The 26,089-nt window shown below is 39.6% G+C and overlaps 1 protein-coding gene across 4 annotated transcripts in view; it reads right to left on the bottom strand.

Annotated features, from left to right (window-relative positions):
• Positions 1-26,089, bottom strand: part of MID1 (midline 1) — a 255,745-nt gene that overhangs the window by 95,401 nt on the left and 134,255 nt on the right. For all 4 annotated transcript variants that reach the window (XM_064475584.1, XM_064475591.1, XM_064475568.1 and 1 more), the window contains exon 2: positions 15,627-16,342. In XM_064475584.1, coding sequence (XP_064331654.1) covers positions 15,627-16,286 — 660 coding nt within the window. In that variant the 5' untranslated portion in view covers positions 16,287-16,342. The remainder of the gene's footprint in view (positions 1-15,626; positions 16,343-26,089) is intronic.

The following is a 26,089-nucleotide window of genomic DNA, read 5'->3' as shown; positions in this document are numbered from 1 at the left end:
ATTCTGTTTTCTTTTTTTAAACCTTAGGGTAGAAAGAATATCAAACCTCAACATAAAGTTTAGTTCTAAGGAGGTATGTGTGTGTATATATATGCATACATAATAGGGGTTCGCACCTACCTCTGAACTCTTTGCTCATAGCATTTTTTAATGGTCTTTCCTCATCAAAAGTGTTCTGTGAATTTTACTGTTGAACACGTTAATCTCTAATCTCAACAGTTGATCTCTACACTTCCCTTTCTTTAGCAAATGATTTTTCTGCTTTTCATCAAAAGCCTGAAATTTTCCTCTTCCCCCCTTCCCTTTTGCAATTAGTTCTGCTGGCACTGCCACCAGTTGCTACTTCTGCAACTTTGCCAGTAACTGGGTTGCACTATGGAATTAAAAAAAAAAATTTAAAAATTAAAAGATAATGTGAAGGACTTTATTTGAATATAATGTGAAGGACTTTGTTGGCTTCATCTGATCAGCTATCCCTGAACCAAAGTGTTAGGTAACTCATCTGGGAACATGTAATGTTAAATATTCATGGATATCCAACTCTGAAGCCATAATACTGAATATTTATACTGGAAGCACAATCCCAGGAGCTTTGCCTAGCATATAAAGGAACAGAAACATAGCTGTTAAACTAAAGTATGCTTTAAGCTGCAATATTTCATATATGCTTAATTGGAATAGGCATACTAAGGCTTAATAAACATAAATATTTTTAAGGCTCAGATTTGGCCTCAATACAAATTCTTCTCTCCTGAAATTAGAATTTAATTTGGGGTCACTTTTAACACAAATTAGAAATAAAACCTGCTTTCTGATGAGACAGGATGACACTGGTTTTAGTTTTACAGTTCTGTAACCAAGAAAATTATTCTGGTAGTCACTTCATCATAGCTCTTGGCACTTTGATGACTGCTTGTTTGATCTTGAACAGCCCAAGCAAAGAAAATGTTGGTGTGTTCAGCACACATTAATCACAGAAGTTTTTACAGATGTTTGAGTTGTGTATTGTATCTCCCTGTGCCAGCCTGGGTTCTGACAGCTCCAGCGAAATTAATCAAGCTAGAGGCCAGGCTGCCCAAAAACACTGCTTTTGCCCAGATGGAGGTCGTTTAAGTTACGATCAAGCATCCACACACTTGCTGACAGCACAGGGGAGGGGAATGTTTTTGTAGGGTAAGAGGCAGGGAGGCAGGGATGATGAGTCAACTCCAAGCATGATGCCCCAGAGCTACCCTTGACTACTTTGAGGTTGCAACTCTTCTTACCCTGATGGTAGCAAAGCTGTGGATCCCACAGGCTCCCTTTGGTGGATGCTCTTTCCTCATTGACTTTGTCACCATGTAATGTGGTGGAGACTTTCTAATGTAACCCTTCTAAGGTTTCTCCTGCTGTCCTCCCCTTGCCTTCCCAATAGGCTTTCCAGCATGGCTTGGATTAGCCTTAAGTTCTTGCGGTTTCTTGTTTCAGATTTCGGTCTGGCCATTTGTCATCCTGGTTCTGTTTCTCTTCTCTCTGTTCTTAGAATGATGGAACACAGGATCACCTCTCTGGATAAGATTATAAATGTTTTGCTGTTGAATTGCCAGTAACGAGTCTCTGCCAAATTTATTCTAAAATTCCCCAAGCAGCAATTTAATTACATTATTTTGGATACAGCACCATAGCAGCTGCATTCATTTGATGAGGACTCATTATGGTTTATGGTGAAAACAATGGCAAATTAGTTCTGATGTGTTTTGGAATTTGCTCTTTATGTAGTTTAGAATAGCCCTGTTTTAGTGAGCTTGACTCCCAAGCCCATTTCATCCTGCAGTCTGTGAGAAAGTGCGAAGGCTCTGACAGGAGTTCTTAAAAATCAGATATATCTACACCTGTTGCAGCTCAGTTATTGAAGTCCTGCTGGTTTGTGGTTAAAAGAGAATTACCAGACAGTTCTGTTCCACTATATTTTAAGGAATATTCCAGGACTATTGCAAAAGTCATGTGTATAAATCAAAATAAATACATAAATAACAAATCCTCAGATTTGTCCATATTTTTCATGGGTGAACTTTTCCCGACGCAGAAAAGATCATATCCTTAATAGAAATTTAGTAAGGGTTCTCAAGGAAATCTAAAACATTACTTCTGTGACTGCTTCCAAGCTCAAACTTTAAGCCAGATTTGTGAAATATTTGATCAATTTTTTTGAACTGTCTGGAAGACTCACAGTAAGTTCTAAGCACATACAAGAGGGTGACATGAATCCTAATGATAGGGCAAAATTCATAGCAGGGGGGTAAAAACCACCAAAGATCACATTTGTTCTCCTACCACTGTTCCCAACAAAAGCTGCAGCTTCATGTTAGAAGCTATATTAGAAGTTTTTGCCAGAGTGCTAACATCATGTGAGGGGTGTAACTTCTGCAGGGAACCTTTGTACTGAAAAAAGTCTTTGTATAGGCATAGTTATAGCACCACTTTTGTACCTCTGTAGTTTATTTTGATTTGTTTATCAATACAGTTGTTTTTTGTTAGCAAAAATACTTTTTGGCCACTTAACGACACAAGAAAAAAGAAAGGTTCACTCAATGTCAGGAGTCACATCTGTACATCTTAACAGCAGTCTGTGCTGATAAAGAGAACAACGCTTAACAGAGCTGGACACAGAGAGGTTGCTATATCCCCATTTTATACACAGTTAAGAGCTATGGCTTGAATTGCTCCTCCCTGCTTAGGATAATATTTAAAGTCCATTCAACTACTTTCCTCCCTGACCTACTCTGTAAGACCTTCATCTTTACTTTGTGCCAGAACCAGAGGAAGTCTGACCCATCACTGAGTCATTTCAACTTGCCAGACATCCAGAAAATTATTCGCTTACTGTGCAGGGTTGTTTTTTTACCAGTGTTGAGGGCTGGCATAGCTCTCAGATACCTGAGGTGGGATCAGAGAGGTATGGCACAGATGCTGAAGAGGAGGTAGGGAGGCACCACTACAGGAGGGGGGAAATGGTGGGCCCACAGAAACCAGCCATTAAATTGACTTGGCTGCTGGGAAATTGTATTTTAGGCACCCAACTTGTGCATCTACTATCAGCATCTAGTGCAGCAGTCTTCCTAGAGTACACCTGTGCGGTCAGTGAAGATGGCTGGGTGCCTAAAAAGAGATAAAATGGAGCAGACTCAGTGGTCCCTCTCATGCACACCTCTGCCACTGCTGCTCGCTGCCAGCAAATGCCAGAAAAGGCAGGGAATGAGCTCACCAAAGGGTTGCACAGGTGCCCGAGCTGCTTCAGCACTGTGCAGGAAAGAGAGAGAAAACAATGTAACAGGGTGAACCATTTTCTGGCAGCATTGGGCTTGTTAAATCAGTTCAGTGATCCCATAATATAGTCTCTGTGCTAACAGTATAAATAAGAAAAACCCCTGACAGTCAATAAGTACCTAATAAATAAACGATTAGCAAGTATGAGTAATCAAAAAAAATATATTTGCTGAAGCAATGTGGGATTCTGCTGGTACATCTGAGGCCAGAAGTTGTTCTATACTGTAAATATAATATAAAGCAAAATTAGTGAATGGGCAAAATTTTTAAGACTGGACAGGAGGCCTTCTACTCACACTATCAAGCTCTTACTGCTTCGCAGAACTGGAAACCAATGACATGAATTCTGACTCTTAAGCAAGGATACTGAAGGTAGGTATATACTATATAAGAGAGAAAACCCCCAAAGCTTCAAACCACTTTCCTAACTGGCATGCCCAATTTAAAATGGCTTCCCGTTACTGAAGCGCTTAGCTACATTCCAGGATTTCTGACAGACTTTTCTTTTGAATTGTTCTGTAGAAATAATGACTCAGAGAGAGCAGCCTTGAGACAGGCAGCTTCCAAGATCGGATATTTGCCTGACCTTGCAGACCTCCCCAGGAAGGAAACGAGTGCCTCCAAAGAAAACACGTGACAGCAGATTCAGAGCCCATTCTGCAAGCGGGAGTCATTCAATGAAGCACTCCAGTCTTGAACTTCAGGGTGAATTGCGGTTCCTACCATGCTTAGAATATGTCAGGAAAAAAATGTGAAAAACAAGCATCCTCTCCTTCACTTCCCTGTTGTTTTCTTCCTTGGAGTGACAGTTTCGTTGCTAACTATAAGCAGAGCTATTACAAAATAAGCAGTCCCACATCTGAATTTGCAACTTGTGACAATCATTTTATCTGTAACCCAACAATTTACTTGTACTCTTATACTGCAAACACTCAACTCTGCACACAATAAAGGCAACAATTAGACTAAAATAACTTCCTAATTTATTCACAATTATCTTGATATTGTACACATCAAAATCTAAAGCCTTCACTGACTTTAACAGTGCTGAAATTAAGCATTATGAGATTTAAGAGCAGAACTCCAAATTGGTTTTGTTTGCTTGTGTCTTTGTTTGTTTGATTTTTCCTAAAGAGTAGTAGTGATTTATTTGACAGAAAAATTACATTGCTTTCAAGTGAGAACATGCAAACTGATGCAGCCAGAGCAAGAACCCATTTAAACTGCTCAAAATTCAGACTTCATTTAAATGTTTTTCAGGTGTTCAGAAAAATGTTTTATTAGATGATCACTCTCTTTACGCAGCCTCTTTTAACAAAAGACATTACAAGGAAATTATTAATCTAAAGAGGTGGTATTGCTTAGAGTAATTCACTACATGTTCAGACAAAGGTTTTCAATTTGTATAAATATGGATAAAGCTGGAAGTAATCAAGTAAATTAAAAAGGTAAAAAAGGTTCCTCTGATAATATTCTTACTCCAGAAGAGCTACGGTAATTCATAGCATCCTGTCTGCAGAAGAATTCCAGTGCATCAGAATTTCAGGAGAGCTGGAGCACGTCTACCAACTCTGAAAAGAAAGCTAACTCAGCAGAGGGAAAGGCAACATAAAAACCACAAAAAACCTTCATGGTTGCTGCTCTAATTGGTGGATCTGAAGGGAAAGGTCACTTTTTCCTCAAGAGTGATCATAAGAAATGCTCAAAAGAGGGTGAAAACATTATTGTATGTCTAATATAATACCCCTTCCCCCCACAAGCTGCAGGTTTTTTTTTTAAGTTGAAGGTTGTAATCAAATGCAGGGAGAGAACAAAACCTGCCCATACTTAAGGCACATGAAAGAAAAGATTTCATCATCCTATAAATTCACTCAAAGTTTGCATAACCTCACCAGGTGTCTCCAGTGGGTCCTTTCACTAAGTGGGCACCTATTACCCTTTGGGAAAAAAAGGGCCTCAATGCAGAGGCTCCCTGACATGGCAGAGTTTTCAATGTACTGATGAATTTTAACCCTCGGTGCAACAGCAAGTGCTTACTCACAGAAAAGAAAATGCAGCTCACTCTGGCCAAGCTGAAGAACACCCTGTGCAGTGGGAGAGCCCCAGCCCTGGTAGAGCCTTCCTGGAGTGACCCACTGCCCCAGCATCTGAGTACGTGGAGGAAGCGGGAACCATAGGAAAGACCATACAGTGACCAGGAGGTCCATGACTACTGGAAAAACACAGGGGCTTTCTCTCCCAGGCACTTACCTCTACCAATCCCTTGCATAGCTGCACATATATTTTTCCCCTTTTATAGTTTACAGAATTTAGTCAGGTTTGATATATTGGGAAAGGCATTGGAAACATCTATTTTTGGATTGACAAATGTTATTTTTTAAAAAAATTATTATGTCAGCCAAATATTATTTGTAATATTTTAATAGTTCCTTTAATTACTTCTTCGAAGGGATTTCTTGCATGTATGTGTTTAGAGTCTTTGGGCCACAAACAAAACATTTCAAATACCTACTCAGATGAATTGCCATCCATAGACTTTTCAAAACGTTTTCTTCTCTTTGGTAGCTTTTTATTAAGATCGATATTGCTCAAAATCAGTTAGAATGAGTTACATACTCCATATGATGCTGGCTTAATCTGGAAATGAATTTTGCACACACTGTCATTAGCCTCAGCCTAACAAGTCTGCTTAATGCTTCTACCATGAGACACACATGCTGTGAACAGCTGCCTGCCTTTAATCTCTTTTAAAGTTTGACTCTATCATAGCAAATAACAACACTTGGGTGCACAGCCTCACGTATCAAAATAGCCAGTAAAACTCTACAAGCACAGAGATAAGTTTCAGTGGGGAGGCTCCTGTAATGCAGGAGCCTCCAGCAGCTGCCGGCTGGTGAAACAGTGTACCCTGTCAGGGTACCCAGCTCTCCCGAAACCCAGAAGAACACTCATCTGTATGACTAATACAGCAACATAGGTTCTTCTCTTTTTCTTTGCCACAGGATGCTTTCGTTTCTCTAGTAGTTCATGAAAGATGTTGTATTTATTTATTTTTTACCTTTAACTAATTTTACCTATCAGCTAGACTTAGATATGGAAAATTTCTCTGACATTCAAATGCATTACAAGTTTGAATTGACACTGTTGTTCGTAGATAGCATGAAATCTCAATATAAACTGCATGGGGAAAACAGGAGACTTTGGCAAGTCACAAACATATCCACATATATGCAAACAAAATTTGAAGAAAAGAGAAGAACTGGATTATTTTGATCAGGGAAGCACTTTTATTACTTTTTTCTTCATCAGCTTCAAATTAGTCACAAATTCCCACAAAAATTCCCTCCCCCCCCCCCTTTTTTTTTTTCTTTCTTAGAAAACCCTCAACTTTCATATGGATATGAAGTTGCATATCGTGTATTACTCCACCAAAATATCCCTGCCTTTTCAAATTTTTAGCATTTGGTTTCTGCAGCCAATGTTCTGTGGGCCACTAAAAGGGTATAGATGAGGGATCTGTTGTAGTTTAGAAGACCAATATGACAACTAACTGAACAGATAAATCACAAAGCAAAAAGCTAGCCACAGGCACTCCAGCTACATTTCTGATCTGTAGTGAATTTGATGCTTCTCATACCCTAAAATATAATTATAGGATCGTACTGCTACTTTATGTTATTATGGCAAACATATCGTAAGGAAGCTAAAATTGCGAAGTTTCAAAAGTGAAGACTGAGACTGTATTTTGGCAGGAAATTTACATTTCTCCAAAAATACAAATGTTGTGAGCATGGAAAAAAAGCCCAGACCACTAAACCGTGATGCGTTCAAAGTCAAACTGATGCAACTTTGAGCATGCGTTCAATACAGACAATAGCCCAAAAATTCCAGAAGTGCAATAGTGTCATAACTGAGATGGATGGGGAAATATTTCTACAGAACCATACTCCTGACTATGGACCCATTGCTTGTCCCTTTTTCTTCCCTTTCCAGTTTTTGGCACTCAGAATCTCATGGAGCTCTTTCAGAGGAGCCAAGGTGTAGGTGCAAACATACAGGTGCTAGCAGATGGCACAGAATTTTCTAAACTTTGCAGTGCAGTACACGACGACAGTGTGTCACATCTTGGCCACTGGGGACAGCTGAAAGCAGGTCGGTAGGCTTTAAGAGAGGGGATCTGTAAAGCACAGAAGCAAGCACAGAGCTCCGGTTCCTCTAGCGCTTTGGTCGAAGGCGTTAAAACAACCCTGCATATGCTCCCCTTCCACATTTGTGAATTGGGATAACTGCATAGGGCAAACAGCCCGAACAAAGGGAAAAAAATCATAAAGTAAGTGGTACTTCACTCCAGCCTGCAGAAATTAAAAAAGAAAAGGCTATCGTAAAAAGCAATGCTGTCCGCACCATCAAGGCACATCAAGAAAGCCAGTGATATATTACTTACTTATTGGCTAACCAACATGTTCTAAGAATTTTACTGATGAAGGCAACGCGCTTTGAATTAAGCATTTATACTGTAAAAGGGTAGGAATTGCTTAAATAAGCATTTACAGAAAGTCTAGGAATACCTCAGTATACACTCACTATGATAAAATAATTTGATTTTCCATTTTCTTTGCTCCTCTTTCATTTTTCACTGACTTTAGATAAGAGGAAAACAGACCAGGCCCTGTCTGATTTGCAAGAGTGAATTATAAATGAGATGTGAAAGCTGTGAAGGGCAGGAACCCCCTCGCCCCACATCCTTGGTGTGGGGGCTTGCTCTTGGGGCCAACGACGTCCTTCCCAGAAAAAGAAAAGCCTTCTTGTGTGGAGGGTCAAGGGATGCCAAGAGAGATAGGGGGCTGGATGGCTGGCTTTGGGGAGAGGTAAATACAGATGGGAGAAAGAGGGAACACACAATCTTATCGCCCATATCAGGCTTTGAGTCTTAAGTGTGCTTTAGCAACCCGGCTTTCCAGTCCGTGACCTTCTGGAGGAGATTCCCTCTCCATGGACTATTCAGGCTTTCCAAACTAAGCACCGTTTCTGGCTGGTATGAACCCCTATGTATAGTCTCACAGTGCTGGGGGTACATACAGGTATTATCATTTTGCTAGAAAGTGTACATTTTGCTGAAGAAAGGCGGCCAAAGAAAATCATAATAGATGTACACTTGTAAAGCCTGAAGTGGAATGTAGTGTACTGGGATCAGTCCTGGATTTGTGTTTTAAGACCAGACACTATGAAAAAAAAAAAAATAGACTGTGAAAATTGTTCAACATAAGATGAAGAACTAAAATGCTTTAATCCTGCTTTTATGATTGTATGTCATTACAGGGCAGAGTTAAAGTAATTTGTATTTCTCTTCATGGAGCAATTTAACATTAAATTAAAGGTTAAGAGAAATCTGAATATTGAGTGTTCTGCAGTGCGTATTTGGGAGATATTTGCATCCAGGTTTTGGGGTGGTTTTTTTTTTCCTATTTAAAGCATACTATTAACGACCTTCACCGTTGTCTGAAAAGGTATTTGCTGTCACATTGTTTTTTTAAATTTTTTGCATTTAAATAAGGTTATACCTTAAAATAAGTCCAGAATATACGTACGTAACGTATAGGCATACATACTCATACTCTTCCACACACCTTTCAATGCCACTGAAGAGTGTGAGGTTTAGCCTACTCTCCATTCAGCCGTACTCTCCCAACTAGCTTTATCATTCCCCACTAAAGCACTAAAACAATTAGCTTTCTCATTCTATTTATCAGTTATAAGAAAATGTACTGTTATGCTAAATCTGTAAATGTTCTGCCTTTGAAAGGTCACTTGTTTGTAACTCTTCCTGTTAAAAGCCCTATCTTTTTTACTCTGGTAGGCAGACACTACATTTCCTAAACAAATGGTCAACCTGTGCCCAATGCTCTAAACAGTTCATGATTTACCCTTAACCTCATCTATTTGCTTAATTTCCATTTTCATTGGGTTTTTTTATTGCTTTACTTTTTATTGTTTAAACACAAATTCTCATTCTGAGGAATTATCTGCCATGCATTATATTCCATCACCGATTTTCAAGCATCATATTGCATAAGCAACAAAGGGTCAGTCAAGAGGTCATTACAGCAAGCAAATTCAGAGCTAGAACAAGCCTGTTATCTGAATAGTTTGGACCACATCTATGGAAAAGTATGAAAATACATTCTACTTAATGCCTAGTTTGGCTTCCCCGGAAACCAGAGTCATGAGAGCAAAGATAATAACGCAGTACTAGTTACAATTTTTTAAATTCTCTTGTTCTTCCTGAATAGATTATGCCTTCAACACCATCATTTCCACTAAAATTTGAAGGAAATAAATAGTATGCGAACATTTTTGAAAGACTTGCCAACTGTTAAATTTGTGAAAGTAAGTTTTAAAAAACTATGGATTATGTTATTTAAAGGATGTTAGGTAGATAAAATAAAAACGATCTCATAGTACTTAAAGCTGTTGTGAAGTAATAACTCATTACCCACAGTCATAAACACAAGGAACTTCAAACTATGTTAAAACAGTCTAAAATTTACAAAAAACCCCAAACAAACAACTGCTCCCTCCCCGAAAGGACTAATGTGTTATTACTGTATTGACGCTTTCAATTGTCCTTCTAAGCTCCACCAAAGAAATACCAGATGAAGGAAGCACAGCCAATTGAGATAACACTAGACTAAAGAGAGAATGTTCTAAAGTCTGTCTTAATATTTACATATTAATGTAGTAAGTGTAGCTGGAAAACCTTTGTAGTAAAATAGTTCATTCCTACATTGATCCTCTTCCATGCAACGACTTAGTATTTCTGGATCTTTGCAAAAACTGAAGCACAGCCAATTAGTTATATTTTTGCATCTATTTCTGCATTAAGTAATACCAGATAATATTCCATACTAGTAGATGTGACCATTCATCATTTTAATTTCATAAAAAATGAAATATCTGTCAAACATCTAATAATAATCTAATAATAATATCAAGCTTCATCTAATCTAAAAATAATCTAATAATACTGAAAGTCTACAAGTTCCACATTTCGTCAGATTGGATGTAGTGTTTCAACTATGTGTTAAACCTGTATAACTGGCACTATAGAAAGTAACTTTCTACACCCTGAATCTATTAAGTACAGTGTAAGGAAAAGTGCCACTTATGTAAATGTTTAATAACACATATCACAGTAACACTGACATACTATGTCTTTACATATCAGTTGAATTTTTTTTTTTTAGTTAAATAGCTTCCATTAAATAGGAAGTTAGTAAAGTTAAGGGTACACAGGGAAACTATACATTTAGATGTGAAAATATTCAGCTACTAAAAAAGATATATGCATGGAATGTTAAAAATGGATACCAAGTAAAACAATGTGTATTATTAATTATATAATTAATTATACAGATACATGATCAAATATGTTTTTACTGGCCTACATATATATATGAAACTGTATACATTTACTTAAAACATAGGCATATTTATTCAAAATCAAGGTTTGATATTCCTGAACTTAGACATTACTAGAATTTACATGTATTTCTATGCTAAACAAACAAGTCTACACACAGATACATACAAACATATGTAGTATTGACTTTATACACTAACACAAGCACAAAAAATATGCACATAAAATGAATAAATTTATATAGACACATATTTACATGTATGTGCATAATATGTAAGTCCCAAAACCAATGTTCCCACACTGTCAACCCCACTGTTTATATGAGAATAGATTTGTAAGTGCTGGGTTCTTATACGGTATCAGAGTACACCAGTTAATGATCAAGCTGCAACTACAAAATAATGCCAAATAAAAATAGTCGGAAAGGTTCAACACGTATTTTGCCAGTATCTCTGCAAAGACATTTAAATATAAAAAGTTTCTTAATTCATAATATACGTATCAGGGAAGCAGATATATTTTTGCGCTCTATTCATTGAAGCTGTGGACTTGACAGTGTCTCCTGCCTTTACACAGTCAAAGCAGGCTCATAAGAGTTGAGTGCAATTCTCCCTGTGTGGAAACAGTTCATGGCTGCTTCCCACAAAAAGAAATATTTGTGAGTAATCGAATTGACACACCATAGAAAACCAAATCCTTGCATCCTGAATCAACAATGTAGGACAGAAGTGTATGAATTCTGCCACTGAAACTAGGAGAAAACCTCCCAAACAAGAAGCTCCCTTTTGTTTCTGGAACTGCTGAGTGCCATTCAGAGGACTGCCCTGCCTTCGTAAACATGCCCAATACACGTCAGCACTAATAAGATTCAAACAAAAACATGGAGGACCACAGCTAACCTACAGCATTTCGATTCAACAAAAGATCTTGCTTGACTAAGCACCACAAAATTGTGCCAAAATTATGTTTTGGTAAGAATATATGTGTCGGTGGCCAGATTCTCAGTACATAAGATGAGTAAAAATATTGGTTTCAATGTAGTTATGCTGGCTTTACACCATTTAAAAATACATCTTCCTCTTTTGTTACACCTCTTCATGACTCTTTGATAATATTAAATGAGCAATATCTTTCTATCCACACCTTGTAACTTCTCCCCAAAATATTCTCTCATTTTCAAAATAAATCTTATCTTTTAATTTTTCTTATCACTTTCTTGAGTATAAATACAGCTATAGAACAATGGCAATTTTATGAATTTTCTCTGAAAAAATGAACGTACTTTTCAACTGTCTTCTCCTTTCCATTGTAACAAGAATACAAGCAAAGAATCAGTGTCACAAGTAATTAGCCATAAATATGGTCTTTGAGGTAATATGGTGGGCTAAGCATAAGCATTTGCACCTTCTATTTTTAAAGCTCTCATTGTTTATGTAACTCAAAAATTATTTCTAATTTATACCACAATTTTGACTGCCACCTCATAAATGCAGCATATCACCAGGATATTTCCTGTTCTCTGTTTTGGTCATGGTTTATCATTTTCCCATTTTTAATATGCACCTGTCTATGATCTACTTTAAAAAAAAAAATAAAAAACAAACAAAAAAACCCAACATCACATCTATAACCGCTAAAACAGCTATAAGCGTGAAGATATATCATGTGGCCACATAACTAAGCAAGAAAGGACGCTGCTGGAAGAGAATAAGTGCCCTCAACCTCCTCTACCCCAGTACAAGTCGAGAAAGAAAAGCACCTCTCAGGGTTAGAGCTGTCGTTGCCAAAGGAAAACACTTTCTCATTTTCAGATGTCCACAATTGCTATTACATTGACTGTTAAACACAGTTCAGCACAGACGCCTCTGTTGGACAAGTGTACAGAACTCTTAATTAAGGGGTTTCATTCTTGCCACAAAAGGAGCTGGATTGTAATGGCATCTTTTGTCCTATGCTTAATGAAGCGTGAGATATTGTTTAAATAATTAGCAACACCACTGGAAGAGAATGCAAGTAATTAGCATAGCTTGACACCCAGAGCAACACCAGTTGCTGCTGTTAGCATCAACAATGTGTTGATTTAAAAAGAAAAACCCAAGAAAGAAAGTGTCACTTGAAGCGGTTTTGCTTTTCTTTTTTAAAGACACAATTAACCACTCATTTTTTAATGAATCCACTCTACTCTTGGCTACTGCACGTGCATCCTTTCAGAATTTTTTTTTGACAATTTGGGTAGCCTATCTATCAAACCCCATGTATTTTAAAAACCCACAGCAGCAATGCAGCAAGAAACAACCCATTTTTTCAGGTGGGGATTTTCTGATCCACTTGAACATTGAATTTGCCAATGGTACATACACATTATCCGTAAGTTAACAAAGACCATCTGCAAGCTCATACCTAAGATTTATGTTAGCAGCATGACCAGTGACTCAAGAGGTCATATCACCATTTATGAAGGAGGAGACTTGAACATGAAAACAGACTTGTAATTCTTGCCTCTCAGGGACAAAATGCTGGTATGAACAGGTATCGTTCCTTTACTCCCGAGGGATAAATGCCAATCTATGGAATGGAAAATCTGGTTCTCAGAGTTTGACATATAATACAGCACAAATTTCTGAGATGGAAGAGGCAATGAGGAAAGGAAAGAACCAGTTTTCAGATTACGTTCTTATGAACAGAGAATGGATGCTGGACCTGGATGGAAATCACCTAGGCTACTGTTCCTGAGCTCAGAATATAAACATGCCATAATTGCTTGCATAACTGGAACGACTGATGTCATTGCTGGCATTAGCAAAGTGAAATAGGCTGCTTCATGACAAAGAGGATAGAAACTGGATTTTGTATAGACAAATAATTGTCTGTGTAAACTGCTTTTAAACAGTTTGGGTGCAAAGGAAGTTCACGCCTCGAAAAAATCATACAGATATTATAAACGATGCTAGGAGTTGCCATTATAAGGGAAGAGTTATTTGACTCAGGCCTACGCTAACCATTAAATTAGGACTTGAATTACTCTTTAAGGAGGCTGGTGGAAAGTACTCATTTAGGCTTCTGCCAAGTTAGCTAAACTGGGTAACATCTAGTGTGAATGATACTTGCCTGTCTGAGATAGCCTTTCAGAGTTTGCTTAGGCATCTTTGCGCAGAAAAGTCAGAGGTCATGCAAAAACCCCTCTTTTTTTTTTCCTAGTTATCTGCAACATTAAGTCAATGTTTCCAAGAGAAGATACATGCCTTTTCAAGTCTTCTTTCAAGGCTTCCCATATCTATGTGCATCAACATTAAGAAGCATTTACTACTTCTTTACATCCTCAAAAATTTACTTATCCAGTATTTAATGTTGAAGGTATTTCATGTTAAGTAGTGAATTCCTACTCATATAAAGTTGATAAACAATACACTGTTAGCTTACTAAATAGTAGCACCTGTTAAGGACATAAGTCCATTGGATTATTGAAAAGCATTGTAAGTCCATGCATCTTCTATTCACATATATAGTCCATGACCCATTTTATCCATGGCTAAACTCTGACCTATTAAATAACAAACCAGTTCAGAAAAAAAAAAAAAACGAAAGCAAAAATAAAACCTCCTCCTTAGTAAATAAAAAAGTCTTTAAGAGATGAATGGAAGCTACCAGCTCCAGGTAACGAGGCAGCTTTCATTATGTTAATATAATAATAAAATATGATCTGCATGTTTGCACATACATAGAGGCACAAAACCCACACAGCGTACGTATGCAGATTTAACCTGCAATCACCTAAAGTTATCATAGACATGTGCAGCCATAAATTTTTGTCTGAAGGTATTTAAGAAAACCCTTCCAGTTAGTTAAACCTATTAATACAGTTTCTTTTTCCATCTCCAAAAGTCTTTGTAAGAAGGCTGGCAGATAAGCTTTGCCCTTCACACTTGTGATTTCTTGATTGCAGTCCATCTTTAAAAATGCCCCCCAAGGCATGCACAGGCACATGCAGACCATGCAGTGGTGGCAGGTGGAGGAAGGCATTGGGATACTTAATTCCTGCCTTTGCTCTGCAGTAGCACTGAAGTTGGCATGAGAGGAGCGTAGACCCAGGTGGGTGGGAGGCCACTTGCCTTGGCCTCACTGTTCAGCAGGAGCTCTGCCTCCGCCAGCAGCATGGAGAGCTGCCAGAGCACCCTGACACCCGGCTGCCCATTGCCACACCACTGAGGGTGTCCTACACGGGGCCAGGGGGCTGCAGGAGCTGCCCGGCTACCTGGCAGAAGATGTGCCGGGAGCTTGCAGAACCATGGGAGTGCCACAGGAAGCTCAAAAACAATTTTGGTTTTGTTTTCAGGACCGAGCTGCCTGTGAGCCGAGGTGGGAGGCAGCATGGGAAGAGCAGAGCCGGCACTCGGTTTCCCTGGCTGGACGGGCAGCCGGCATCCCTGAAGCCGGCATGGAAAAATGCATCTCCTGTCAGCAGCAATGGGAAGAGCTTTTCACAATGAAAGCAACCAAATGAAAAATAATCAACAGCAGAGTGTACGCAAAGAATGCCTGACATTTCAGTCAGCGCCTGTGTATGTGCAGTCAGCGCTAAACCTTGCCAGCTGCCATGAATAAAGCTGGAAGTAGATAAGAAAATTCACCTAAATAGTAGTATATGCTGCATATTCCTTATGTTAGCTATAGAGAAACCAAAGGACAACTGAGGAATATTTCCTTGTGCAAAATCTGAAACCTTTTAAAGGGTGATGAGCAAATGCACCTATAGATATGTATGTGTATCTTGCCCAAATAGAGACTGCACACCTACCTTTCCCAACCCCTGCCCAAATGATTAATTTAGCATGCAACCAAAGCGCACTGTCCTTCCCAATCACACGCTGCTTGGCTAGGAGGGATGAAAGGTAGCACTAACCTTTAGCTTGTCATACCGCTCACTTAAAGCTGCCACCTGATGATCACGGTGTCGCCCGACCAGTTTACACAAAGCACAGATTAACTGGTCGTCGGTCACGCAGTACATGTTAACTTTCTCGTCCTCGTGCTCCAAGCACATCAATCCCCTGATGTGAGAGTCTGGGATGGGCTCAATGAGACGGTGGCCTGTGAACGGCTTCTTGTTGGGGTGAGTGGCTTTCAGGCACTCCTCACAGTAGGACACCTCGCAGGTAACGCAGGTTTTCACTGCCTCCTGGGCAGGGTCCTGGTCGCAGAACTGACAGAGGACCTTCTCGCAGGACGACATGCTGTTGCTGTCGAACGCCCGCTCCCGGCGGGTCTCGCTGGGGGAATTGGGCCCGCTGACCGAGGCTTTCTGAAACCTGTCGATGATGTTCTGCAGGGTGACGTTGCGCTTGAGCCCGTCTAGACCGCGCTGGCTGAGGGTGATGACATAGCGGCAGGTCGGGCACTGGAAGGCGGTGATAGACTCCACTGGCTCGTTGGTGGCGCAGTGGGAGACCAGGATGCGGTGCGCGCAGTTGAAGCAGAGGCTGTGAGCGCAAGGCAGCAGCAGCGGGTCTTCAAACAGCTCCAGACAGATAGGGCAGGTCAGTTCCGACTCCAGTGTTTCCATCTTCAGGCAAAGCTTTCCTGTGGTGTCAGCGAAATCCAGGGAAGCTGATCAGCTATCTGGAAACACATGTAAAATTCGATTAGGCAAGAGACGACATGAGGGGTCAGCCGTGGGGGGTTGTCAACTTTCGCCACTGCTCCCAGGGCTATCAACCCACCACGCCGGGCAGGAGAGCAATCTAAAATTTTGAACCTGCACACGCACACATCAAGGTATTTAAAACTGGACTTCTTTTACTTTCCCCCCCTCTCCCTGTTCACTTAAGAATGCAAAACAAAAGCTCCTTCTTAATTTCTTTCTCTTTCCCTTTCTCTCTCATGCTATCGAGGAAAACAGCAGATGTTTCTGTGCATTATTAAAAACCAGAATGATGACCTTCAAACAGCCTATTACAGCAAAATTAGATTTCTTCTGTGGATGCTGCTTTTGGCTTCACTCATAGTAAAACTTTTTTTAAAAACTTTACCTTTGTATAGCATTGTGCAAGGATTAGTTCAGAGTATTAGAACTGATAACCTTACAATCCCTATTAAAATTAACAGTTATTTTATCAGATTGAAATTTTCATTTGCTTTTATAGCAAGTGAACAGCATTTAGAGTACAGATCTCTGTTTAATAGCTCAAATATTTATCTAAATATATATGGGGAATAATTCTCTAGGAAAGCATGTGATATTTTACATATAATATGTAGTATTCTAAAGATATCATATACTAATAGACTCCTCCTATGTGTTTCAAGAACATATGCAACTGTATTTATATGTACCTGTACTTTTGTGCATATGTGCCTGTACACATATACCAAAAAATATACCACATACGTGTTTGTATTAAGAGAAATATAGCTGGAGGGTTGCACAGCGTCATAACTGAAATGCCTACGGGAAGGTGGGTGAAGTAAGTGGTAAACAGTAGCTTAGCCCAAATTTCTGACAATCCTAACCTCTGGTACAAGAAGAGCCTCTGAGAGTAAGATGGTAAAATGTCATGAGATAGTCAAATGTGTGATTTGCCTAGGAGTAGTTTGCGTGTGTGTGCATGCGCATCCACTTTTGTGTGAGTACTCTCTATTGCTAAAACTTACGAGCCAACACTTTCTTTAGTGGCCTTTTTAATCACCTGTAGTGGATTAGGAATCAATGACTTTTAAATGGAGGGCATGGGATTTTCTCGAGAACACAGCAGTACAGCCCCGTCAGAAATCAACTGAAACTTCATTTTGCTTCCTTTCCTGTGCTCAGCGTTACAGAGCGTGGTTTTGAAAGAGTCGCCCCACGCAGCTCTCCCTGCCTAAGCTCCCGTCAAGGGCCCGTCACTGCCGCAAGCAGACAGGTCAGTGAAGCAGAAGCAAAAGCTATGCTTCACACTCACAGAGCTGTACCTCTTCACAGTACAATCTATTTAAGCTTTGTTGCTCATAACTGAGGACAGCTTCAGATGGCACAGCTGCATCGTCTTTACACTGTAAAGTCATTGTTTGGTTGTGTGAACTCTTGCCTCATCCCCTGACCAGGGAAAAGGAGGGACGGACAAGAATCCCCACAAACAAACCTTGGTTCATTAAGGGTGAGGAGAGCTCAGGGCTCATTAGCAGGCTTGGGAACCAAGCGTGTTTGAACCTTCTGTACTTCATGACAATTAGCGTGGGGAGCGCGGTGGCAGTGGCAGGAATGCTACCTATAACCCCAATATGAACCACAGCAAAAAGGAAAGTTCAACAAACAGAGGCAAGGTTCAGACTGCCCATGGGTATTTAGTCCTCCTTGCTCTGTGGGAAGAGCAGCAAGGCGTCTATTCCAGAGGTATGCTTAGAAATTAGGATACTTTGCCTCTTTGCACTAATGTGTCCTTTTATTCTGCCAAGAAATTTTTGCATTTAAAAAATGCACTGACCCCATCACAAAATTTGCTTTCCTGTACCTTCTGTGATGCTGATCATACTTGAAACAAAGTTCAGTTTGCCAAAGAATAATTCATTTATAACTATCCATCAGCTGCCATAATTGCATGGTGCATCTGGTCAAAATTAAAGGCCTGGCAATTTGATATAAGGAAGACAACTCCCCTCCTCCCTCCTCTGCCATAGCTACACAGCACAGAAGAGATGAAAGCCTCTTCTGCAAATGAAGACCAGTTCCTCTTTCCTCCTCTTCACTTTCTGTATCACAGAAGTCCCAGAAGTTCAAAATCTCATTCACATTGTTTGAATCCCTTCCACACCACAACTGTGTACCTCATCATCCACTTATCCTGCAGGCTGAATGCTGCACTGGAAACGGGAGAAGGGGATTTGGGGTTGGCAGGGGACAATATTTTAAAAAGGCAAACTAGTCATTGCTCATCTATTGGCAGTCTGGTGAAAACCTGCCAGCCTTTCAAGTTTGTGTCTTAGGACCGTGGCTGGAATACTGGGCTTTCTTCCACGCTGTCCTTTCTGTACAAAATCCCTCCTGCTCCCTCTGTGCCAAACAGTTTCATTCATTCAGTTTCTTTCTTAAAGCACTTTTTAAAACCAAAGGCTTTTTTTATGGCACTTGTATAAAAGAGAGGTACAGATAAACAGATAAAAGCAGCAGAAAAACATTTGCATTACTGCCTCACAGAAAGATGCTTGAATCACCATCATGTCTCTACATAAATACCACCGTCTCAACTGATGACTAATTCTGATCTATCTGACCTAAATGAGCAGCAGCTCAGCCCTGACTAACGCTATTCAGTATGAGGAAGGGTGCCAAAACCTGATCTTAGACTGTAAACGTCTTGGAATAGGAGCCTATCTTCCAAGGTAATCAAAGCTGAGCACACTGGTAGAAATGAAAAAAATGACATTTCCCTGTCTTCTTTTGCAGTTGCCAATAAGTCAGAACACAGTGCATCTGGGACTGAGTGATGAATCCTTTAAGAGGCACTGAAGAGGGGCTGCATCTTCTGGACAATCCAATGATTGCTCTCTAATCAACTGCAATTCTGCTTTCGCTTTTAGGTTGGTACCTGAAGTACAGAGTGTGCTGCTGATCCAGCTACAAAATCTTTCAAACTCACTGGCCCTTGCCTTAAGGTTTCATATTCTGTATTTTTTTTTTCTTGAGAGTGGTAGAAAATCCATAGTTATAGTAAACTGGAAGAGTAGGCAGAAACTCAATATGCATGGTTTATATATGCACATGGTTTTATTCTATATTCCATATTCAACATGGCCCATAAATCGAAAGCCACATAGACAGCCTCCAGACACAGAAAGGAAAGAAGGAATTTCTAGTACATAATTTCATATTTGCAAAAATATGGAATTACTGGCAGAAAATTATACTATTAACAAAATGTCACGGAAACGAGAAGTATTATTTTCCTACCCACAAGAGGTAGTTTTAAGAACAGATATCAAAGCAAAAGTGATTATCAAAAGACAATTGCTATTTAAAAATCAAAAATATAGCTAAGTAACTTTGGATTTGTGACATCTCCCCAGCACATAATGATTAGTTATGCGTTATGTGGTAAGCAGTGCCGTAAATGAAATCCTGGTCTCACAAGACTTCTACTAACCCTAGTGGAATTAGCGTGTCTGTACCTCTTGATTTAAGCACAACATATTTTGCAGGTGGCATTAATGCCTTCAGTTGCACAGAAGCACAGCCAAAACTTTTCATAAGCTTTTCATGAGAGAAATTAAAACTAAAGCTGAACTAGATAAATTTCAGTATGTTAAGTACGCGTAGAGCCTAACAGGTAAAAAATAAAATAAAATAAAATAAAATAAAATAAAATAAAATAAAATAAAATAAAATAAAATAAAATAAAATAAAATAAAATAAAATAAAATAAAATAAAATAAAATAAAATAAAATAAAATAAAATAAAATAAAATCTGACAAGCTGTTTCATAACTGGATGCAATGGTATGCTTCAAAAATGCTGTATCATATCTTCCATTTGTTTTATACTTGAAAAACTATGGATCGGAGATACTACCAAAGTCCAGAAAACTGTACGACTGATCTCAACGAGACCCTAGTTATCAAAGCCCAAAAAGACGTTTCCTGAGGAGGACATAAAATAGGCAATTCACCACTCTTTGAAACATTGTTATTTATAGGAAGATTTGGTGATTCGGTGGCCCTGAAATCAGCCCATGGATGACTGCAGGCTGACTCTTGTTTCTTTCATTGCTGGGAGTGTGAGTTTTGTGGATTATCCCTACACTTTTAAGTAGAGAAAACAGTATATAGAAGCAGCAGGATAAAAATACCGGAAAGTGTTGGTGAGGGGAGGCTTCCATGAACCAGAATTGTGAACACATCTTCACAGGAAGCAACATGTTTCTATATTCTGAGGAATTCCCATGCCATTAGAAAGATATTGCAAACCACACATTGCTACATGGAGCTGTTCTCACAGCAAATACCCCTATACGGCCCCCGTACACAGGCTAGCACACCTTCTGCACCCAAACGACAATCAGAAAGTTGCAGCTGATGTCCAAAACAATTACCCTGCTAACTTCCTTGGGAAAAAGACAAACATCCAGCAGTAATACCATAGGACCTGGTGACGCTACAGTAATAAAATACTTCAAGAAGGCTGACTGCATTCTTTAAAGTTGGATCTGGATAGGACATTTCAGCCGAACTAGTAATACTCACCAGAGGGGTGACTGGTGACTTGATATGGTCTTTACATTTATCTGTTTTTCATTGGGGTTAACTTGATGATCAATAATATGGGTAATTATTTATGTTTGTTGTACTAACAAAGTAATCATAGCGTGATGTTGACAAAGAACATACTTCACCTCAACTCAGTACATACAAGTCAGAGCATGGAATTCCTGAAGTGTTAACATAACATCTGAGGTAAAATGCCTAAAATATAAAACTACATTTAAAAATGAATGTATCAAAAATTCCCGTATACTGAGGCCACTTTCTCTCAGTAAAACACTATAAAATTCTCTCCCATGCACAATAAATTACTTGCTATAAGAATAAAGTTAGCAGGCAATATTTTAGTGTGCTATGCATTGCCTCCTGCTCCCTTTTTATTCCAGCTGCTCCTACAACCTTCAGGAGAGGTGAGATGAGAGTCTACCAGGAGTGAAAAAGTGGTGGAAGACAATGTCCTACAAAGCTTTGCTTTCTACTCTAGTAAAGGTGGAGCTCATAGTACGAATTAAAGCTGTTTCAGTGAACTTTTAAATTGTAGTGAACCCAATGACATTGAAGGAGGAAACAGAGCTGTGGGCCATTCTGCAAATTTTAAGCATCTTAGTAATAAATATCACTGGGCAAGAGAGCTGAACTTGTGCCATGTTCCAAAATTCCTTGTTGTGTTATCTCTCTGGCAAAATTGCAGTTTGTTGTGTTTTGGTGAATTATGGCCAAAAGGTACCCAAGCAGGTTTGAATAGCATTTTTCCTAATAATATTTTCTAACAATTTGTTGGGTTAAAGCTACTACTGAATGCCTACTACAGTAAGGCTATCTCAGCACTGGCCCTCCATGTATAGGAATGTTCATAAACGGACAAAAGACCACAGGCTAAATTAAAGATCAAACACTTGAGGATTATGAATTTCTGTAGAAAACACTTGCCAACTTTTTCAGTTACGAAATAAAATTTATTAAGCTGGTATTATAGGAGCATGAAATGAAAATTTGTACAAACTATGAACATAAGTTTGAAAGGTAATAAAATGTGTTATGCACGTATGCATTCACGTATGTGCGCATACATTAGGTATCCTAGGTTTACAACACAAGAAGAATTACAGTCAACACACACATGCTATTCCTGAATAACCTACAGCTAGTGCTCAAGCAGGCTACTATCATAACACACAGCTGTAGCTTTCAAAGTGGCAGTATTTTTCTGTTAAGTGCATTATAAAGGGAAAATTTTAAATTTACATTCTTGTCATAAAATCTGCTATAGGCAATAAAAAACCACTTGTAATTTCTTCTGTTAGCTCTAAAAAAAAAAGGAAAAGAAAAAAGAAAATGGTATCATTTTTGCCATCCTATCCTGTTCTAAGATGTACACAAAATTTTGTTGGGGAAACCTTTTCCTTCTGAAGTGAATGTAAATGAATTAGAGATCATTTAGGCAAAGTGGATCCTCACAAATCCATGGGCCCCAATAGGGTGCACCCACGAGTGCTGAGGGAGGTGGTGGATACTGTGGCCAAGCCACTCTCCATCATCTTTGAAAGGTCGTGGAGGACAGGAGAGGTGCCCGAGGACTGGAGGGTAGCCACTCTCACTCCAGTATTGAAATAGGGCAAGAAGGAGAAGCCAGGTACCTATAGGCCAGTCAGCCTCACCTCCATCACCAGACAGGTGATGGAACGGTTCATTCTGGAGGTCATCTCCAGGCATGTAGTGGAAAAGAAGGTTATCAGAAGTAGTCACCGTGGATTCACCAAGGGGGGATGATACTTGTCCAACCTGATAGTCTTCTATGATGGTGTGACTGGCTGGGTACATGAAGGGAGAGCAGTGGGTGTTGTTAACCTTGACTTCAGTGAGGCATTCAGCACTGTCTCCCATAACATCCTCACAGACAAACTAAGGAAGTGTGGGTTAGATGAGTGGACGGTGGACAGTGAGGTGGATTGAGAACTGGCTGAACAGCAGGGCTCAGAGGGTCGTGACGAAGGGGGCAGGGTCTGCTTTTGCAGGCTGTAACTAGTGGTGTTCCCCAGGGGTCTGTGCTGGGTCCAGTCTTGTCCAATATATTAATCAGTGGCCTGGATGAAGGGACAGAGTGTAACCTCAGCAAGTTTGCTGATGATACCAAGCTGGGAGGAGTGGCTGCTACACCAGAAGGCTGTGCTGCCATCCAGTGAGACCTGGACAGGCTGGAGAGCTGGGCCGAGGGGAACCTCATGAAATCCAATAAGAGCAAGTGCAAGGTCCTGCCCCTGGGGAGGAACAACCCCATGCACCGTTACACGTTGTGGGTTGACCTGCTGGAAAGCAGCTCTGCTGAGAAGGACCTGGGGGTGTTTGTGGACAGCAGGTTGATCATGATCCAGCAATGTGCGCTTGTGGCTAAGAAGGCCAATGGTATCCTGAGGTGCATTGAAAGGAGCGTGGCCAGCAGGTCGAGGGAGATTTTTTTTCTTTAAAAATGTTTAATGAAAACTTCTATAATGCTAAAGAAAGCAATCTGCACGCACCCTGAAGCAAGCAAATACTTGTTTTCCCACTGTTTTTCATCAAAGCAGTGGAAACTAATAAATATCAAATGACAGCGCTGTTCAACAGCTCCTCATATGCAAAAACAAATACTCAGCAAAAAAGCAAATACTTAACTAGTTCATCCTATTCATACATTTTCACTGACAGAAGAATGATTAACTACCTTGTCTAGAACTAATTTATATGCAGTGTTTCCATGATATTGAAATAGTTGTCTGCAACATTTAAAGGATATTAATACCGCAAAAGCTCGTCTGTTATGCTTTTTGTAGTGATATAAAGCCTAGACAACATCCCTCTCTGGTCAAAACCTATGCTAGAAGGAGAATATATTTTTTAAAAGTGGAATCCTGTATGTTATTCAGCAAGACAAGAATATCTCACAGAATTAAGGTCTTTGGCACAACATCACATATTCCTTCTCATGAGAGCTAAAACAATAACTGAGCCTTAAAAGCTAACAGGCAAGAAAAAAAAAATCACGTCCTGTAAATCCCAAAGCAATCAATAAACAGCTGATTTAATATTATCTATAGTATTAGATACAGCATTACATGTGTGCATAAATCTATACTAGTATACATTTGGAATGCTTTTTGACCTTTACTTTTTATATTCATGCAACTCTTGTACCTCTACATTCTTTAGATATAAGATTTAATTTTTTCTATAAATGCTTTAGGGGAACAAAAGGAAAGGATTGTTTAATCTTTAGCACATGTGAATCAGCATAGGTCTACTGGTATCAGCAGTGACGTCCTAATAAATTTGTGGCTGAAGGTCTGTTCCAAAAACCTCTTCAACTAAATTCACACTCTTCATTTGAGAAATTGGTATTTATTCTGGGGTATATCAAAACTATACACCAACAACAAAGATCGAGGAAGCAGGTTCACATCTTAGTCTGGATACTGGCAGCATGGGAAACAATGACTGGAGAGCCCCAAAAACTTGCCAAAGGTGACAAATTGCTATATACCACAGAAAATTTTTCTCTCTCATTTCAAGCTAAGAGCTTCCTAGATGATGGATGCTACTCTTGCAACAGAAGGAAGGTCAAATAATTTTACCCAAACAGTAAATACCAAAACCCACCAGTTTTCATAAGGTGTTTTTTGCACAGCAAAGCTAAAAATCTCTCGCATTTCCCCAGCTGGGAATTTCACTTGTGTAATGCCTTAGGTGACATGGTACTCCCAGATCTTTAGCATAGGTGATACAGCAACAGAAATAGCCAGAAACAGTTCGGCATATTCCTTCTAGTCATATGTGTTCACGCACATTGATATGTAATTTAGTGCAGCTTGGGAACACCAGGGCCCTTAAGCTACTGCAAGTTTCCGGGGAAGATCTTAGGGTGGCTTAAAGAAATTATTGCATTCTCTTTCCAGAAAGTTGTTCCATGAACTCTTTCCCTGTGGCTAAGTAAAAGGGATCATAAATACTACTTAAAATAATAATCATTGCCTCTACCTACATAATGACATTACAAGTTCTCAAGGAAGAACCTCAAGTCTGCTTTCTTATCAAAGAGATCCTTTAATATAGCAGCAAGAAATGTCCCAGGAGCTTCATCAGGTATGAAGGTGTGGCCTCACCTGCCTCACAGGACTCTGAATTAAACTACCTGCAAGACACACTTTGACTGACTAAAGCTCCTTGTGTTTATAAAGTTACCCCTATTGCATTGCAAGGCACACAATGTTAGCTTCTTGCTGTCCTGCTCTCTGCTCCTCACATGTGATTGTTAAAAAAGCCTATAAAAGGTTTTTAATTTTTTTTAAAAAAAGAAACACACTTTCTCAGAGTTATACTCTGTGCATTTGCAAGGACTACAAAGAGATTTTGGTGACTGCAAAAAAAAACCCACTCCATTGTCGACCATCGAGGAGCTCCTTCTAATTTATGCCTGCTGTACTCTCAGTATACTGAACTCCATAAAATAAAGAGTGTATTTAAAAATCACGACTGTAATCAGGTAATTAGAAGAGGAAATTAACTGTGAATAGTGGGAGGGTGTAGGGTAAGGAACAAATTTTATCTGTGCTCTGAAGGTAATCTATTTTAGACCTCTGACAGAAACCTCTGTCACTGGCACAAGAAACACCGAGCTTGGGCTTCCTGGGCCCAGGAATAACAAAATGGGAACTGGCAGGGCTGCTCCTCCATCTGGGGAGCAGAACCCTCACCAGACCCCGAGGCCTGCTCCAAGAGGAGTGGGGACATTTCCCGTCCTACCGGTGTCACCAGGGCCAGGTGATGTGGCCATCCTTCTGCCAGCCCACCCTGGGGTACTAGGTTCCTGTTCTCCATTAGCAGAATGATTTTAGGAGCATTCCATGGCCCTGTAGACCAGAACAGAAACCTGCAAATACCTCGTAGGAAATCACGAGCCCAACAAATATGAGAAACCAGTTCCTCTCTCTTGCTGCACAGTGGTTACTAAACCCAGAGGGTGACATTCATCTGAACTGGTCTCTGTAGTCAATAGAAAGAAACTGGCATATCTAAAGGCATCTCATATAAACTATTTTAGATTATCTTTAGGATTAAGTGATTGGTGCTTTCTAGATATGCTTATGTCATTCAAGGTATGA

The sequence above is a fragment of the Phalacrocorax carbo genome, chromosome 1 (genome assembly GCF_963921805.1).
Source record: "Phalacrocorax carbo chromosome 1, bPhaCar2.1, whole genome shotgun sequence".
Taxonomy (NCBI): Eukaryota; Metazoa; Chordata; class Aves; order Suliformes; family Phalacrocoracidae; genus Phalacrocorax; species Phalacrocorax carbo.
This window is presented reverse-complemented; position numbering and strand designations above follow the sequence as displayed.